This window comes from Euprymna scolopes, chromosome 5, assembly GCF_053919585.1.
Source record: "Euprymna scolopes isolate OS-2025 chromosome 5, ASM5391958v1, whole genome shotgun sequence".
NCBI classification, from domain to species: domain Eukaryota; kingdom Metazoa; phylum Mollusca; class Cephalopoda; order Sepiida; family Sepiolidae; genus Euprymna; species Euprymna scolopes.
In genome coordinates this window covers 82,388,306-82,407,600 of record NC_136486.1, presented here as the reverse complement: position 1 = coordinate 82,407,600, position 19,295 = coordinate 82,388,306, and the positions used below count along the sequence as shown (strand labels likewise).

At 33.9% G+C, this 19,295-nt stretch overlaps 1 protein-coding gene across 1 annotated transcript in view; it reads right to left on the bottom strand.

Moving 5' to 3' along the window:
• LOC145276892 (U4/U6 small nuclear ribonucleoprotein Prp31-like) overlaps window positions 1-19,295 on the bottom strand; it is a 54,363-nt gene that overhangs the window by 10,305 nt on the left and 24,763 nt on the right. Inside the window, exons 4-7 of the mRNA XM_080128327.1 lie at window positions 18,713-18,796; window positions 17,230-17,327; window positions 16,164-16,273; window positions 9,217-9,268 (exon numbers count right to left, since the gene is read on the bottom strand). Of these exons, the coding sequence (XP_079984453.1) occupies window positions 9,217-9,268; window positions 16,164-16,273; window positions 17,230-17,327; window positions 18,713-18,796 (344 nt within the window). The remainder of the gene's footprint in view (window positions 1-9,216; window positions 9,269-16,163; window positions 16,274-17,229; window positions 17,328-18,712; window positions 18,797-19,295) is intronic.

The window sequence follows — 19,295 nt, the reverse complement described above, 5'->3', positions numbered from 1 at the left end:
AAAATGGGTCAAATTTACCCAAAAATTAGCCAAAAATGAACGAAAATCACGGATAATACCCAAAATGCAGGTATTATATCTCATCGGGCTCCTATAAACACTCCTGTATGGCTTTTTACAGTTGGAAGACTGAAATAACCACCCTGTTATCTTATCCATTTGTATTTAGGGTATTTAGAGATCATTGGGGGATGTAAAAAGGGTCAAAACAATCCAAAAATGACAAAATTACGCTTTACGGTACATAACATATGAATCATTAGTTCATTCATCAAGGATACTTTTTAGAAACATCGTAACTTTACTACATCAACTTCTCAGAAAGTAATTAATTGTAAATTGAACATTGAATGTCAATAAAATGCTGTCCAAGAAGAGTCTGAATTCATATTGTTCTCATAGTTACCCCAAAATTGATGAAAATGGCCCTCGATTCGCTATTTCTCGATTTGTAACCAATATATTGAATAACTTGATAAAAGGTATGAGTAATTAGCAAAGGAATTATTTTGTTATTTCAAGACACACCTTCACTTCACATTACTTTAAAATCATTCAACAGTAAAATATCAATATAATGCATTAAAGAGCTCGTCAATCACATCATTATTCTCTAGCACAAATACTGGTTTTCGTCTTGTCAAGTTCCATGCACCAATGACATTGCACGACAAAAATTGAATTTTCAATGTCTTCTGCTCTTCAATTCGGGAAAGATACTGCCATGTTTTCTTTCTATTGTCGTTGGGAAGTGGTTCCAAATATTCTACAATGTATTCATCAATCCCAATTTTCTCCCGTGTCATACCAACAAACCACTCTCGGCCTTTCTGCGTATCCCAGATGGCAATGCATGTTCCATATCGACGTGGAAAGTGTCAATGAGCCATTTGCGAGAGAGAGACTTTTGATCGACAAAGAATCTTCATTCATGTACATCAAATTCATCAGGATTCACATCTTTTGAAAGTATATTGAGAAGGACATGGTGCTCTCGTTTCCATTTAATCATATTCACACGTCTGGAACCCTTTGCTTTGTAGACATCTTTGTCGTAAATTTTTAACGATCGATCAAGTTTATGTTTTATCCCAGGTATTGTAACATAACGAACATCACTTCCAAAGGCTTTCTGCCACAATTGTAGTAATCGCAAGGAGAACTGGTGAATATGATTTTTCTGTGTTGTGGTACCATATTTGGCAGCATGATGTTGCACAGCTTGAACACATTCAGCCTCAGTTGGAAGAGAATCAAGCAGAAGATAAGTCCAATCGTCGTAATTATAATCTTCGTCAATCTGCCCTGCTATACCAGCCATGTTCATTGCATTTTACTAACTGAAAAAGAAAGCAAAGTTCAATCAAATTCACAATTAATGCAATGCAATGTTATCGTGTCTATTTAAAGATGCCATTGCATTGTTACAGAAAGAAAATATTTCCTTATTTGGTAATTTTCCATCTATAACTCACATTAAGCCCCTTTTTGACAATCTATGTTGATTCTTAGGGACTTTTTGACTCTCTTTGGCTAAATCGGCCATATTTAGCCCCTTTTAAAGGTCCTTATACCCCTCATTAACAGTGCAAAAGTTAGGAGAGTGCCTGCTTCAAGCATTTCCCAACAGTTTCTGCCATGTAGAGGTGTCTTTGGGCCCATGGGAGGTGCATTTTGGAAAATCCGTGATTTCCGACCATTTTTGGCTAATTTTGGGGTAATTTTGACCCATTTTGGACTCTGAGATACCCTAAAAAGCCCTATACTTGTGGGATAGCCAATGGGAATGTTAGATTTAATGATACAAATGCATTTATAGTCAAAAAATGCACCCTGTGGCTTTCAATAAATGATTAAGTGTGTTCGGGGGCGAAATTTGGGCCATTTTCACGCGTCGACGCGGTCAAATCACGTTTGGGGCCAGCGACCCTCCAATTTTGACCCATTTTGAACAAAATCACTTGTTCCCATCTATTTACATATAAATGAAGGTAATAAGCCACTTTTGGCATTTATTTGAAAAATTTTGTTTCTATAGCCTACCCCTAGTTTTACTGATCTCTTATGATGCAAATGAGGGGCAAATCAACAACTCAATCAAAAACGTTCCAGAGATGAAAGTAATGAGCAAACAAAAGACATGTGGCAACAAGGCTGCTTCATGAGTTTGGGCCATTGTTGATTGCATTTTTTTTAGTTGTTTCTCTTTGAAACCAAGACCAAAGTGATGATCAGCGGTTTTATTAGTATTACAAACGAACAGCTCCTATCTTTACATCATCAACGCTCTGATCCCCATCTGGTATCAATTGAAATGGATGGCTCTCGTCTCAGGGAAGCTCCATGTTCTGATAAGCTTCTGGGCTGAAATTGAACACGTACATCAAGTCAGTTGCCAAGGTCACTGGAAAAATGGTGGGATCCTTCTACCGCTCCAGAAGATATCTCATTGCTGATGCAATTCTCTATTTATATAAAAGCCAAGTACGTCCAAGGATGGAGTACTGCTGCCACATCTGGGCAGGAACTGTTAAAAACAGCCTATTCTGCTTTGACAGAGTACAAAATAGGGTTTGAGGCTTTGTGGGGGATGCCCTTTTCTCTTCCCTACAACCTCTCTCCCACAGGAGAGACATTGCGAGCCTGTCTTTGTTTTATTGTTACTTCCATGGCAAGTGCTCATCTTAGCTCCAATCTCTGGTCCCCTCTCGCCAATCTCTCACGATAAACACCCGTCTGGCTGAAACCACTGTACAAAAATTTTCCCCAATCTTCATCTCTTCCTAAATCAAAACGTAGATTCCATGAACAAGCATCTTTCTTAGAAGTGCACGCCTGTAGAAATCTGTTCTGTTTGCCTGTTTCCCATCTGACTACAACCTGGATGTCTTCAAGTTCAACATAAACAAATTTCTGATGAACGCCCCCTTAAGTAAGACACTTTATCAAATCTCCAATACTAACGTACTTTACACGCAATAACTCTTATCCCTGAGTGGCTTCTGGGCCTTGAGAAGTGGTGAGTACCTTGCAAAAAAAAAAGTTTAATACTTAATGCACTGAAATAAGTTGTATCTATCTTCTTTCTGAGCTTATTTTAAGAACAATTTTTTTATGAATGGAAAGCGAATAATAAGCTCCTGATGATATTCATTTCATGTGCTTTTAATATGTGTAATATTTTTATACTACATATTTATTTCATGTGCTTTTAATATGTTGAATATTTTTATACTACATATTCATTTCATGTGCTTTTAATATTGTTGAATATTTTTATACTACATATTCATTTCATGTGCTTTTAATATGTTGAATATATTTATACTACATATTCATTTCATGTGCTTTTAATATGTTGAATATATTTATACTACATATTCATTTCATGTGCTTTTAATATGTTGAATATTTTTATACTACATATTTATTTCATGTGCTTTTAATATGTTGAATATATTTATACTACATATTCATTTCATGTGCTTTTAATATGTTGAATATATTTATACTACATATTTATTTCATGTGCTTTTAATATGTTGAATATATTTATACTACATATTCATTTCATGTGCTTTTAATATGTTGAATATTTTTATACTACATATTCATTTCATGTGCTTTTAATATGTTGAATATATTTATACTACATATTTATTTCATGTGCTTTTAATATGTTGAATATATTTATACTACATATTCATTTCATGTGCTTTTAATATGTTGAATATATTTATACTACATATTCATTTCATGTGCTTTTAATATGTTGAATATTTTTATACTACATATTCATTTCATGTGCTTTTAATATGTTGAATATATTTATACTACATATTCATTTCATGTGCTTTTAATATGTTGAATATTTTTATACTACATATTCATTTCATGTGCTTTTAATATGTTGAATATTTTTATACTACATATTCATTTCATGTGCTTTTAATATGTTGAATATATTTATACTACATATTCATTTCATGCGCTTTTAATATGTTGAATATATTTATACTACATATTCATTTCATGTGCTTTTAATATGTTGAATATATTTATACTACATATTTATTTCATGTGCTTTTAATATGTTGAATATTTTTATACTACATATTCATTTCATGTGCTTTTAATATGTTCAATATATTTATACTACATATTTATTTCATGTGCTTTTAATATGTTGAATATTTTTATACTACATATTTATTTCATGTGCTTTTAATATGTTGAATATATTTATACTACATATTTATTTCATGTGCTTTTAATATGTTGAATATATTTATACTACATATTTATTTCATGTGCTTTTAATATGTTGAATATTTTTATACTACATATTCATTTCATGTGCTTTTAATATGTTGAATATTTTTATACTACATATTCATTTCATGTGCTTTTAATATGTTGAATATATTTATACTACATATTCATTTCATGTGCTTTTAATATGTTGAATATATTTATACTACATATTCATTTCATGTGCTTTTAATATGTTGAATATATTTATACTACATATTCATTTCATGTGCTTTTAATATTGTTGAATATTTTTATACTAGATATTCATTTCATGCGCTTTTAATATGTTGAATATTTTTATACTACATATTCATTTCATGCGCTTTTAATGTTTAATATTGTTGAATATTTTTATACTAGATATTCATTTCATATGACTATAATATGTTCAATATAAAAAAAAATAAACAGTCAAAACTGACAATAGAAACAAAACCATTTTGTGAATTTTTTAATTTCTTAACTGATATTTATTATTAAAATGCATGACATCAAGTTTAGTATGGTATATTACTGAAAATTAGAGAACTGTGGTAGATTCTTCAATGGCAGCAACTCCGTGTATATTGGCAAAATATTTTCTAAGAGATGTATTAGGCAAGATACATTTTTTATTTCCAAAAAGTGTCAAATTCATCCCAAACACTTTGTAGGTCTTGGCTTCATACAAATTTAGACAGATTTCATAGTGATTGTTAGCCAAGGCTTCAAATTTTGTTTAAATAATTTAAGACATATCAAGGCATTATCCTTTTTTGTATGATTGTATGTCCATTATTATAAGAATTTGCCAGGAAGCATGAGGTTTCAATATTAATTAAAAAATTTATGATTAAATCATGAAAAGTATATGATGCAATACTTAAAACCAAACAAAAGAAATGGACCTAATTTTAAGAATGATGTTAAACTTTTGTTATGTGAGCTGATCATCAGAAATATTTAGCTACTTTTTTTACGGAAGGTAATGAAAATCTATTTAAATATTTAATTTAAAGAATTTCAACTTTTGACAGAAGCAAATTGATATGTCGTGTATAATGCTAAGCAAGCGTTCAACAACCAAACTGTTCTAGTTGCTGTCAGTTTATAAATATGAGCTATCTGCTCATATGCAAATTATACTTAATTTGCATATCACTACATCTCCCTATAACGGAGGGATTTTATGACACAAGTGCTTCCACTTCTTCTTGTGCCGTCTTGAACATCTTCCTTTATCTCTCTCCTTTCTCTTGGAGATCTGGATCTATCACATCTTTCCCGATGATCACAGTGTTCCTCCTGCATACTCTGATCTTCCTCTTCTGCATTGTCCGATTCTATTTCTTCCTCTTCTAACTCGTCCCTCTCTACTTCTTCCTCCTCAGTCTCATTCTGCATTAACTCTTCTGTTATGTCAATAGTGGCAGCTCTGAAGGCATTTCCTCATCCAATTGTTCTCTTGGGATCTTATTTGGTCAGCATGAGCTATAATAATAGTCTTGGTAGGAAAGCATCAATTTTCTCCCCCTGTTGCAAGCATGCTTTTATGCCCTTCTTCCTGAGTTCTGTGCATTTATTGCATCTTTTTATGTAGTCCTCTACGTCTCTTGAGTACCCCGGTCACCATGCTTCCAATGTTAATCTTCTTTGCTGCCACGCCACAATGTATGTCATCGTGTACGCTTTTTATAACGTGTCTCCTCTTGGTTTCTGGGGGAACTAATAAGTCTCTATTATATTTTACCCCATTTTCTATAGTCAGTTTATGTCATTTCTTTCAGCCATTGAACAATTTACCCAGCAATTCTCTTTTATCCTCAACACTATTCTGTTTAACAATGGGTCATTTGTAGTTTCAGTAGCCATTTTATCTACAGATATTACATTGGTTTCTACAAAGTGCAGGAATGTCTCTTCAAATTCCTTGTTGGTTTTGTCCTTATCCTCTCTATAAAACATCAATCTAGATAAGGACTCAACGTGCGGTATCGTATTCCTTTTAACATACTCAATGTCAAAGTCAAACGCCATCAGTCTGATCGCCCAACATAATATTCTGGAGGTTGTAACGTTTGGTAGTTCTTTTCTTGGGTTGACAATAGATTCCAGTGGTCTGTGATCACTTTTCAAGAAAAATTTATTGGATACGGAATGCTCACTAGCATCAGTAGTTAGTTATGTCCTTCTTAGGGGCAAAAATTTGTACTATTGGCTTTTTCGCCAGAATCTGTTGTAAGTTTTCAAAGGCTTTCTGTTGGTGAATTTCGCATTTTTTTTTCGTAACTTTGCAAATGGTTCTGTCAATCTATTATATTTTGGTACATATTTTCTGTAAAAATTTGCCAAACCTATGAAGGACTCCAACTCTTTTTTTATATTTTGGTGTAGCCACTTTTAGAATTTTCTCTATTAGTACTTTATCTGGAGAGATGCTTTCCTTTGATATTGAGTAACCCAGAAATGATATTTCATTAATGTGGGTTACGCATTTTTTGTATTTATTGTCATACCAGCGTCTCTTAGCCAGTTCAGTATATTTTCAGTTTTTTTCTTTAAATCATCTTCATTTAAATCTCCAACACATATATCGTCTTCATAACAGATGGTATTTTCAACATTTCCTATTACTTTTTCAATAGTTTTTTGAAAAATTGCACTTGCCGTTTTTATGCCATACGGCATCCTTTTCCACCTTAACAGGCCTATAAGTGTGTTTATGGTCGTCACTTCTTTAAAATTTTCATCTATGGGTATTTAGTAGTAAGCTGATTTTAGGTCTATCTTTGAAAATACTTTTATTCCGGCAAGTTTATGTAGAGCTACTTCCACATTCGGAATAGGGTACGAGTCGGCACAAACTTCATGGTTCACCCCTATTTTATAATCTCCACAAATTCTCAAGTCACCGTCTTTTTTTTTTTAATACCACAATGGGTGATGCCCATTTACTTCCTCCTGGAGGGGCTGATTCTAATAAGTCTTCCTTTATTAACTTTCACAACTTAGCTGTTACTAACGGTAATAAATCCACTGGTACTTTTCTCGCTTTGTAGTAGGAGGGGGGGAACATTTTCTTTTAATTTCAGGCTAGCTTCATAATTTTTTAATTTTCCTGTTTTTTCCATTTCTATCTTATTAATCAACTTCGTTGAATTTATTTTTAATACATCCTTCCCCAATAGTCCATGCGTTTTTCGGCAATTTGTAACTATAATGGGAACTACTTCATATTTTTCTTTTAGTTCTATTGAACCTTCAAAGTAACCCATAATTGCTATAACCAAGCCATCAAACTGACATAATTGTACGTTGCTTTTTTTTTTAAAAACGGTTTTCCAATTTTTTCCCTACAAATTTCTGGGTATTCACTGCCAGTGTCTATTTGCATTTCAATAACACAATTGTTGATTTTCATTTTCATATTTCTGTTTTTAGATCCAGTATTTTGTATATTATCCTTCTTTTGTATTTACTCGCACTTCTTAACTGGTGTAAATATTTTACTATCGGTTCATTCACTTCCTACTTCATTGCCATAAACTTGGTCCTTTCTGCAATTAGCAATCCTTTCTTCATCCTCATGTTTCCCTTGATAACCTGACTTATTTCTTCGAAAGTCATTTCTTCTAGTTCTCGAGGGTAAACCATTATAGCAACTTTCATAATTGCTTCACAACCAGCGTTAGCCATGAACAAGTCAGTGATTTCATTTTCCTCTCCTCTGTTTTTGTTGTCTTTCAACTTTTTGCATCTCGCATTAGCAGTGAAGCAACAAATCCACGTATCTACGTATTCAAGAACCAGAAAGTATCCTATCAGCGACGTCATTGATATGTCATGTATAACTCTAAGTACAACAACCAACCTATTCTAGTTGGTGTCAGTTTATAAATATGAGCTATATGTTCATATGCAAATTATACTTTATTTGCATATCACTACACAAATAAAAAAAAATGAAACAAGCATAAACTAATTTCAAGAAATGTTTGCCATAAAAGGAAAATATAAATTCTTAAAATATTAGAAATAAAAAAACATCAAGATTAAATTAGTCTGATACTATTATTTAAAACTAGGAAAAATATGCTTCCTCTGGTCACATATCTTTGCTAACCTTGGAAGATGGTATCATTTATGAATCAACATATACTACACTGATCTCTAAGGGAGGAGGTCACGACTAAAAGGATTCTCTCACTTCTTAAAAAAGGAGGAAGTTATTGCTGAGAGGATGGTCTCATGAGAACAGAACCGATACTATGCATGCCATCTCCATAAAAAAAATTAAAACAGTGTTTTTTAAAAAATTTTTTTAGCTAAAAGATACTTAGTCATAAAAACAAAAAATATGTTAAAACATTGGGGATAATGTTTAGTAGGACTGCCTGTAATGTGAATGTGGTATTGTGGTGATTGGATCTAGCTTAGAGAATAGACAAGAAAAATACCTCCCCCCCATCATCATCATCCCTTCTTATGAAATTCTGGCTTTGTGCCACATCTTTTATATATTTTTTCAAGGAAATAGAAATACAATTTACCAATGTATATTACAGAATATTAATTTATTAGAGAAAAATTAAAAAATAAATATGTAAATATGAATATCTACAAGTGTTAGTGGGTATTTGCAGATTACTATATATATAGTATTTCAAAATGTTGTATCATAGAATTAAATAAGAATAAGCCATTATGAAGTTGAAATGGTAAGGATATGTGTGCAAACTTTAGCATTTATTCATTTCAGTTAAGAAAACATAACAAAACAATGGTTGCAGACAATTTGTAAAAAGATAACTTATGATGCAATATTGATTTTAAAAATCTCAAGATTAAAATGGCAAACCAGCATAACGCTATCATTGCAAAGAAAATTTCTAAACAAGATTTAATTATTGAAAATTGACTCACCATATTACAAGCTTCTATAACTCTATCCATTTCTTCTGCTGTTAATTCTGTCCTGGCAATAAAAGAATGGATCAATATTATTGTTTTTCACCACTCAGCAGACATAAAACATTAATTAGTAGGGCTAAGACAACAGCATATTCTTGTCATTGTTTTGACTCTCGAGTGTGTATCTGTTGATATCTTATATGCTTTTATATAGAGTGATGTGCTTCTCGGTTGATTAACTGTGTCGGATATATACTCGAGAGTCAAAACAGTGAAAAGAATATTCTGTTGTCATAGCCCTATTAATTAAACTGGCATTAGACCGACTATTTCCACAGATGAGTTCATAATTAAAGGATATTCTAATTTAACATCCAAATCTGACCCCCAAGATCACCATGGAACATAATACTACATTAGAGATGGCTTTCCATGTGGTAGGGAAAGCCTCTCCAGAGAAGGCCCTAAATTGCCATATATGTACTTCTGGGTTGCACTTGCTCACATCACAGCATTTATATTTATATATTTATATCTATCGCTTCCACAACAGCAGAGTTACTATCTTTAAGAGCATATCTGAAAAAATTGACCACATCCTGTCTGCTGATCCTTCAGCTAACATTCATGTCTGTGGAGACTTCAATGTTCACAATATGGAATGGTTAACCAACTCAAACAAGACAGATGATGAAAGGAGGTTCTATCACAATTTCTCCATTGCTTATGACCTAACTCAGATTGTTCACAAACCCACTCGTATGCCCGACACTAACAGTCAGTATGCAAGTTTCCTAGAATTTTTTCTGACGACCTGCTCTGAGCTATGTTCATCCTCTGTTCTGTCTCCACTGGAATCATCTGACCACTCGGTTGTCTCAGTTAAGATAAAAACAAAATATAATAATTCATCTGACATACCTCTCTATCGTACAGTATATCTATACTCTATGGCTGACTGGGATAGCTTCTATACATTTATATCAGATCTACCTCTGCATTCCTTGTTTAAAAAGAATGTGTTCTCTACAGTATCAGACTTGATAGAATAGTTTATTGTAGGTATAGATCGGTTCATGCCATCCAAAAAAATTCCAGGAAAAACTTAACAGCCAGCCATGGTTCTCTACAGAATGTGCTGCTGCCATTGCAGACAGAAATCACTATTTCCATTGCTTCCAAAATAATAGATGTACTGAGACTAAAGCCACCTTCAGGACTGCCAGCAACCACTCTAAAAGATTAATAAAGAACACAAGAGAGTTGGATGCTTAGTTTGTCAAGTCCAAAGTAGCTGAACAGTGGTTTGGTTCCCACCAGTTTTGGCAAATAATAAACATTTCTGAATAGAAGCATGTGCTCTATCCCAACCATCATCAATGAACCTGAGGTAATCTCACCAGCATCGGACAAAGCCAAACTCTTTGCAGCTAACTCTACCCTATGCGATCAGTGCCGCCAACCTCCCATATTTTTTTTTTTTTTTACATGGAGTTCACCACTTATCAAGGCCCAATGGCCACTCGGGGATAAGGGTTATTGTGTGTATAGTAATCAAAGGGGTAGTGTAGCAATAGTATTGGAGAATTGGTAAGGTGTCATTACTTGGGGGGGGGGGGTTCATCAGGAATTTGTTTGTGTTGGACTTGAAGACATCCAGATTGAAGTCGGGAGGGAAACAGGCAAGCAGAACAGTTCCACAGGCGTGCAGTTCTAAGAAAGAAGCTTTGTTCATGGAATCTATGTTTTGATTTATGCACAGATAAGGAGTGGGGAAAATTATTGTGGTTTTAGCCAGTCGTGTGTTTTTTGAAAAAGATTGGCGAGGGGGGACCAGAGAATGGAGCTCAGACGAGCACTTGCCATGGAAATAACGATAGAACAATGACAGGCTTGTTACGTCTCTTCTCTGGGAAAGAGGTTGTAGGGTAGAGAAAAGGGCATCCCCCACCAAGCCATGAAGTCTATTTTGTACTCTGTCAAGGCAGGATAGGCCCAGATGTGGCAGCAGTACTCCATCTTTGGACATACTTGGCTCTTATATAGATAGAGAATTGTATCATTAGTGAGATATCTTTTGGAGCGGTAGAAGGATCCCACCATTTTCCCAGCGACCTTGGCCACAGACTTGATGTATGTGTTCCATTTAAGATCAGGAGTAAAGGTCAAACCCAGAAGCTTATCAAAACATGGGGCCTCCCCTAGACGAGAGCCATCCATTTCAATTGATGCCAGATGGGGATCAGAGCGTTTATGATGTAGAGATAGGAGCTTGGTCTTAGATGCCTTAAAGGTAACCAGTCACCTCTTTCCCCACTGCACCATGTGCTCAAGATCAGATGAGAGAGAATCAGAGAGAACATCATCATTTACGGCCTTTGATGTGTTGCCATAGATGGTCGTGTCATCAGCATAGATGTCAACAAAAGATTTTAGTATGTGTTTTAGGAGATCATTGATGTAGATCAGGAAGAGAGTTGGGCCCAGTATGGACCCCTGAGGGACTCCAGCATTAATACTGTGGGCCTCTGATTTCTGCCCATCAACCACTACTCTTATGAGCCTATCTGAGAGAAATGATTTAATGATCGAGAAAACATTTCCAGCTATACCGTAGCTGGAAATCTTGTGTAGTAGGCCTTTATGCCAAACCTTATCAAAGGCCTTTGATATGTCGAGAGCAATTGCCCAAGAAATGAAGCCTTTGTCGAGAGAGTCGCTAATCCTATGAGATATAACCGTTAGCACATCTGCTGTAGATCTAACAGAACGGAAACCATATTGCGTGTCACTAAGGTTATTTCTGTTGAGGTGGTTGACTACTTCTCTATTTATTGTGGATTCCAGCAACTTACTCATGACACACAGGAGACTTATTGGTCTGTACTGAGAGGAGGATGACTTATCACCTGAATTCTTAAATACAGGGCATACTGATGAGGTTTTCCAGGGTGTTGGGAAGCACTTTTCCTTAAGGTAACGCTTAAACAGTTTGAAAAGTATGGGGGCAAGTTCTGGTTGTTATTTTTTTAACACTATAATTGGAATACTGTCAGGACCAGTTGCTTTACTGGAGTCAAGGTTCTTGATTAGCTTGGCGACCTCACGCACAGATATTTGTATGTTGCATAGCGTGTTGTCTGTTATAGGAGGGAATATGGGGAGTTGATGGCCTTCGTCGCACAGGGTAGAATTTGCCGCAAAGTTTTTGGCGAATAGTTTGGCTTTGTCGGATGCTGTCGAGATGACCTCTGGTCCATTGATAATGGTTGGGATAGAACGCATATTTCTGTTCAGGATCCTATTTGCCAGAACTGGTGGGAACCAAGCCACTGCTCAGCTACTTTGGATTTAACGGATTGAGCATATAGTTCTCTTGCATTTTTTATTACTCTTTTACAGTGGTTGCTGGTGGTCCTGAAAGCAGCTTTAGTTTCAGTGCATCTATTACGTTGGTAGCTACGGAAAAAGTGATTTCTGTGCGCGATGGCAGCAGCACATTCAGGGGAGAACCATGGCTGGCTGTTAGGTTTTTGTTGGAATTTTTTGGATGGTATGAATTGGTCTATGCCTACAAGTAACCATTCGGTCAGGTCTGATACTATAGACGACACATCCTTTTTAAACATGGAATGGAGAGGTAGATCAGATATGAATGTACGGAAGCTATCCCAGTCCACCATAGAGTATTGGTATACAGTACGGTGGAGAGGTACGTCTGTAGATTTATTATATTTCATTTTTATCTTAACTGATACGACGCAGTGGTCGGAGGATCCCAGAGGAGATAGAACGGAACATGAGCATAGCTCAGGGGAAGTGGATAGAAAAAGGTCTAGAAGGCTTGCGTAATGACCGGTAGTATCAGGAACACGGGTGGGGTCATAGGCAATGGCAAAATCATGACAGAACCTCCCCTCATCATCAGTCTTATTTGAGTGGGTCAGCCATTCCACATTATGGACATTGAAGTCACCGCAAATGTGAATGTTAGCCGAGGGATGAGCAGACAGGATGTGGTCAATTTTCTCCAATATACTCTTAAAGACAGTGACTCCGCTGTTGTGGGGGCGATAGAGGGCAAATATAAATGCGGTGGTGTAAGCAAGTGCAACCCGGAAGCACATATAAGGTAGATTAGGGTCTTTTCTGGAGATATCCCTGCCACATGGGAAGCCATCTTTAATGTACGCACATATTCCATGCCCGTGGCGATCTTGGGGGTCAGATTTAGATGTTAAGTTAGAGTATCCTTTAATTATGAACTCATCTAGGGAGGTGGTCGGCCCTATTCCAGTTTCGCTTAGAAAGAATATGTCAGGTTTCGTCTCCTGTAATTGTAATTGGGTTTACACCTCTAGAAGGTTAGAACGTAGACCCCTGATGTTGGAGAAGGAGACATGGTAGTAGGGGTCTACGTAGGAGGATGGGGTTCTAGGTTTATTCGTGTTTTCTTTTTTTGAGATATTTCATGTTGAGGATTTTGGGGTTTGTGGAACAGGTCAGCATACTTGGTTAGAGCAGAACAGAGATGGAAAGTAAGAGAGGAAAATGTAGCACATGATAAGGTAAAGCCGTAACAATTACTCACTAGTATGGCATTTTCTCCCATGTCGGAAAACACACTATGCGACATACAAATATCTATATGTGATGTTGCCAAACTAATCAAAAACTTTGATTCCAGTAAAGCAACTGTCCCTGACATCATTCCTATTATAGTGCTCAAAAATCTTCAACCAGAACTAGCTCCCATACTTACAAAGCTGTTTAAGCATTGTCTTAAGGAGAATTGCTTCCTAACACTCTAGAAAACTTCATCAATATGTCCCATATTTAAAAATTCAGGTGATCGGTCATCTCCCTCTCAATACAGACCAATAAGTCTCTTGTGTGTCATGAGTGAGTTGCTGGAATCTTTATTAAATAATGTGGTCAACCACCTCAGCAAAAATAACCTTATCAGTGATATGAAATATAGTTTCCGTTCTACTAGATCTACAGCAGATGTGCTAACAGTTATATCTCATAGGATTAGTGAATCTCTTGACAGCGGCTTCCTTTGATAAGGTATGGCATAAAGGTCTACTCCATAAAATCTCCTGCTACAATATAGCTGGAAATATCTTCTCAATTATTAAATCATTTCTCTTTGATAGATTCATATGGGCAGAAATCAGAAGCTCACAGTATTAATGCTGGAGTCCCTTAGGAGTCAATCCTGGGTCCAACCGTCTTCCTAATCTACATCAATGATCTCCCAAATCATCTCGTAAGATAATTCGTAGACATTTATGCTGACAACACTACCATCTATGGCAACACTTCAAAGGCTGTAAATGACCAAGTTCTCTCTGATTCTCTCTCCTCTGATCTTGATCACGTGGTGCAATGGGGAAAAAGGTGACTAGTTAATTTTAATGCGTCTAAAAGCAAGCTTCTATCTTTACATCATCAATGCTCTGATCCTCGTCTGGCATCAATTAATACATTAATTATTTTTTAACTCGGAACTGTTGCTATCCATTAAAGTTTATAAACTATTATTATATACCTCTATTATGACTTGCAGATGGCTAAAACAAATGATCATTTTCTCCATTTCCCCCATGTATATCAAACAAGTGTCTACATGTTATACAGAAAAACAAATGACAAAAAGTGCATTGAGAAGTAGCCAATAGCAGAAATAAGAAAAGAAAAAAAAAACATTGCAAAACGAATGAGTGAAAAAAAAAAAAACTATGATAGAACATTATATGTATATGCTGTTAACAATGCTTAATGTTGTGTGACAGTTGGAGAAAAATACAAGATTAGGGTATTTTAACAAGAGTCAAGAAAACAAAAAAAGGGATGAAAAAAATATACAACAAATAAATGTGACCAAAGGCAACATAAGTAACTTGTGTACATACCAGGATAATTTTTTTTGTGTTTTAACTTATTTTAAAATGTTTATTAACTTTGGAACAAAAGCAATGTCAAGTCTGTTGAGTTAGAATAAAAAAAATAGCAGTTTTATTAATACCATATCTAGCCTCGATAATCTCTCAAAAATAAAAAATTAAACAAAATATTGATAGAGACTTCTATAATTAAAAATGTTTACTTTTCATAAATTAATGTCTGGAATTAAAATAAGATATTTTATATTCTTACACTTTTAATTTTTGAACATTGAGAAAAATTCAACACTAACAAAAATATTTTTTCTACACTATTTTATGATTAATCATTCAGTGTCAGTTTGTTGGTCATTTATAGGCCCTAAAACTACTCAATAGAACTGCACCAAATTTGGAATGGAATCTTTTGAGATACCAGATATATCATATATGAGGTAAATCTTAATGTAAACATGGTTACTATTAATAGAAAATAAGAATGTAAAGTCTCCAAAATTACAGGTCAGAATTTGCACCAAATTTTGTGTGAAGACTTCTTAAAATGCAAAATGCATCATTAGTCATAAAAATTATAATATAACAACTACTGATGATGATAATCATCATAATAATAATATACACACTAAATAGTTAAAAATATTAATAAAATTCCACCAAATCTGGCATAAAGCTTTTTTAGGTGTGTTATAAGACAACCCACTTTATACTAACACCACTACTACAACTAACAATAAAACTATTGGTTAGAATTGCACAGAATTTTGCATGACTTTTTGGCTTGTTCTTAATATAAAAATGTGGATGGTAGAAACATAGACAATTGGACATCCTTTGCAAATTCAACTCATTCATTGTTTCATTCCCTTGAAATATTTTAATGGTCTTATTATATTAATGTAAAAACTATTCCAGAAGTTTTGTGGTTAATCTGCATGAGATGATGGTAAAAAGTAGAATGGCAATTAATGACCCCCCCCCCCCCCCAAGTTGTTCTACATAGAACAGAGTATAATAATAACAGGAATAAAAAATACTGGGAAATCAATTTACCCTTGAGTTGTAGATGCTGTCACACTAACAACCATAATGGTGGCTGGGGTCAAAATTTCCTGCAAAACTTCATTGCTTTTAGATTTTTCAAGAATATTATTGCCTAGTTCCTAAAAAGAAAAAACAAGTTAATCAGATTTTTAAATACAATTTTTATTAAAGAATTTCAAAGTGAAATAATGTTTAATCAAAATCTTAAAAAAAAAATTCAACAAAATTTATTGATTCAGATTACATAAGAAATGTTTATAAATTTTTATGAAACTGTTTTTTTGTTGCTTTTTTTTTTAGATACAATGAAAAACTGCCAAATAAAATCAAGAGAAAGAATTCAATGCGAAACCTAGAACAGAAGTTCTCAAAAGTTTTTTTGTAAAATTTTATTAAGAAAAAAAAGCAATTTTTTATTTTCGTAAAACTTTAAAAAATTTACCAAAAAAAGAAGCAATTTTAATTAAATCATTTACTACAAATAAATTTCAATGCACTAGGAACAAAACTCCATATTCAACAACAATTGTCATTTTAGTAAAAATTTTGGCCATGAGGCAAATTTGCTTTGATTAAAATTGGGTGAATATTCTCAAACCCTAAAGCTCTTCTAAGATATCCATAGACTATGATAATATAAACTTGTTCATGAAATAAGTCAGTAGAGTGATACAATTTTGTGCCTGCTTGTCTTTTTTTTTTGTTTTATTTTTGATTAAAACAAAAAAATTAAGAACTGTATTTAGTCTTTCTTTAAATTTTGAGATGATGTTTTGAAATTGACATTATTTACTAGTGATTGTGATTGCAATCCCTAATCTAATTCTAATTGACAAAGTTATTTCCCTTAGAGTATCATAACTTCAAAATAAAAATTATTTTTGTGAAATTTTAAACTGTATATACTTATCAGAAAGTATAGTGTTTTCACAACAAAAATGAAGATATATACTGCTCAACTGTATATAGATTGATCAATTGAATGATGAAGAAAGGATTAAAGATGAAGGAATGGAATGAAAAAGAATTTGATTACTAGTAATTCTTGACATTGGATTTAGAGACGACCATTTACCTTGACTGTGTTAACATATTCCATTGGAGTTGGAACCAATGATTCTAATTCTGGAAAGCGTTTGGCATAATGATCCCGTGTGAATTTGTGAATCACATCTGAAAGTAAATTTTAAGATTTAAAAATGAAAATTAAATTATGAAGTTTACTCTAATTTTATAAAAATTTCTAGCAAGAGAAATAAGGAGGAGAAAAAAAAAACACAAAAAAAACTAACGTAAGGCAAACGAACGATGAAAACAGAAAAACGAACACGTGAAAAATGGCTTAAATAAGCCTGTTTCGATATTAAAATTTAAAAAAATCGGTGGGTACCCGGGTGTTTTTGGGTGTCACTAAGAATAAGCGAAGTAAAAAAAAAAAAAACAGGTGGGTACCCGGATGTTTTTGGGTGTCGCTAAGAATAAGCGAAGTAACAAAAAAAAAAAAACAGGAAAACGAACGTTACGTGAAAAATGGCTTAAATAATACAGGGTTCAATATTTAAATTTAAAAAATCGAAAAAAAAAACAAAACATCTCACACCACGATTTGAACCCAAAATGTTTAGATAATGAACCAAGGCCTTAACTACCTGAGCTAAACCGACGCATATGAAATTTGTTCGGTTTTTCAACTATTTAATCAGGTCCCGTCGTCATGACGTCATCTTACACATGCGTTGTTGACCCCCCCCCTCCTGTCGAAAATTGTCGATTTTGGGGTGAAAAAGTTAACGTGTTTTTTTTTTCTCTCTCTCTCTCTCTCTCTCTTTCTGTTTGTGTGTCTCTCTCTGTTTGCGTCTGTCTCTTTCTCACTTCGTCTTCCTTACTCTAAAGAGTGTTACTAAAAAAGAAAATGGCGTCTGGCTGTTTTTTTTTTTGTAAAAACTTCGATCGTTAATATTTTTTGTAAGCGTATCTTTTTTTTACTTCACATTTTTGGCTTGTTATTTTTCGTTTAACTATCGTATCTAACTATTTTTAACGTGCTAATAACTTTGGTAATGTTGTCATAGGTAGAAGTTCATAGTTTAGCTTGTGTAAGGGTTAAAAATTTTTTACCGATAACAACAATGTTTTTAAATTCAGACTGCCATTATAGCTTGCTGACGTCAAGATAACGTGACATGACTCAGCGGGTTTTAAATACAAGTTGACCCAAAATAAACGGCCCCGTGTACACTTTATGTAGAAGAGTTGGCGCCCATATTTTTTGGGGCAGTTATAAATCGATTTAAAAATATGTAATGTTTAACATTAAAATGTCACTTTTTTTTGCCCCATGCAGAAAATCGATCAGTTGACGAACTTCTGATGGTCCTTTTGGGCCAATTTTTCGATATTTGTCATCCGGAGGGTGGGGCTTTCATATGAGACCAAGTTTTTTTTTGTTCCGTCGGTCAAAAGTTTTTAGCAGACACACAAACATACATACATACATTTTTGCTTTTATATATAGATGATTAGAATTTCTAAATTTATGTAAATGAATGCCATCTTACTGATTTCTGTATCAATTTCCACTGTCATATTGTTAGCTTCAACAATCAATTTATATTCAGGATCTGCTTCCACTGGTCCAGAAACTGTTGAAATAAAAAGACCATAAAAATAAATCATTCTGTTTCTTTCAATATGGTTACATAAAGTTTGTAACAAGGATTTTCTCAATTTTAACAAAACATCTGATAAGCAACCAATTCAAATAATCAGAGCAAAACGAATGGAAAAACACACCAAATGAATTAAACAGTAACACCTAACTATTTTTTTTTCTATATTAATACATAAAATGAACAACAGGTGAATGAACTAAGAAATTATTTTTGTTCAATCTCATTATTTCTATTCCTTTTACAATCATTTAAGATCTGATGATCGAGTTAGATTTGTCAACATTTGCTGAAGGATTTTCATCTGTATTGAATCAGAAATCATCACAACCACTTGTGTTACTTGTAACCACTTAACAATTTGTGTATATTGCATTGGCATATTTTTATCCATTACTAAGCTTGATCCATTGCGTCTAGCACTAATAAAACTACTGACCTAATTTGTAAGCAGAGTTTCCTCTGGTGACAT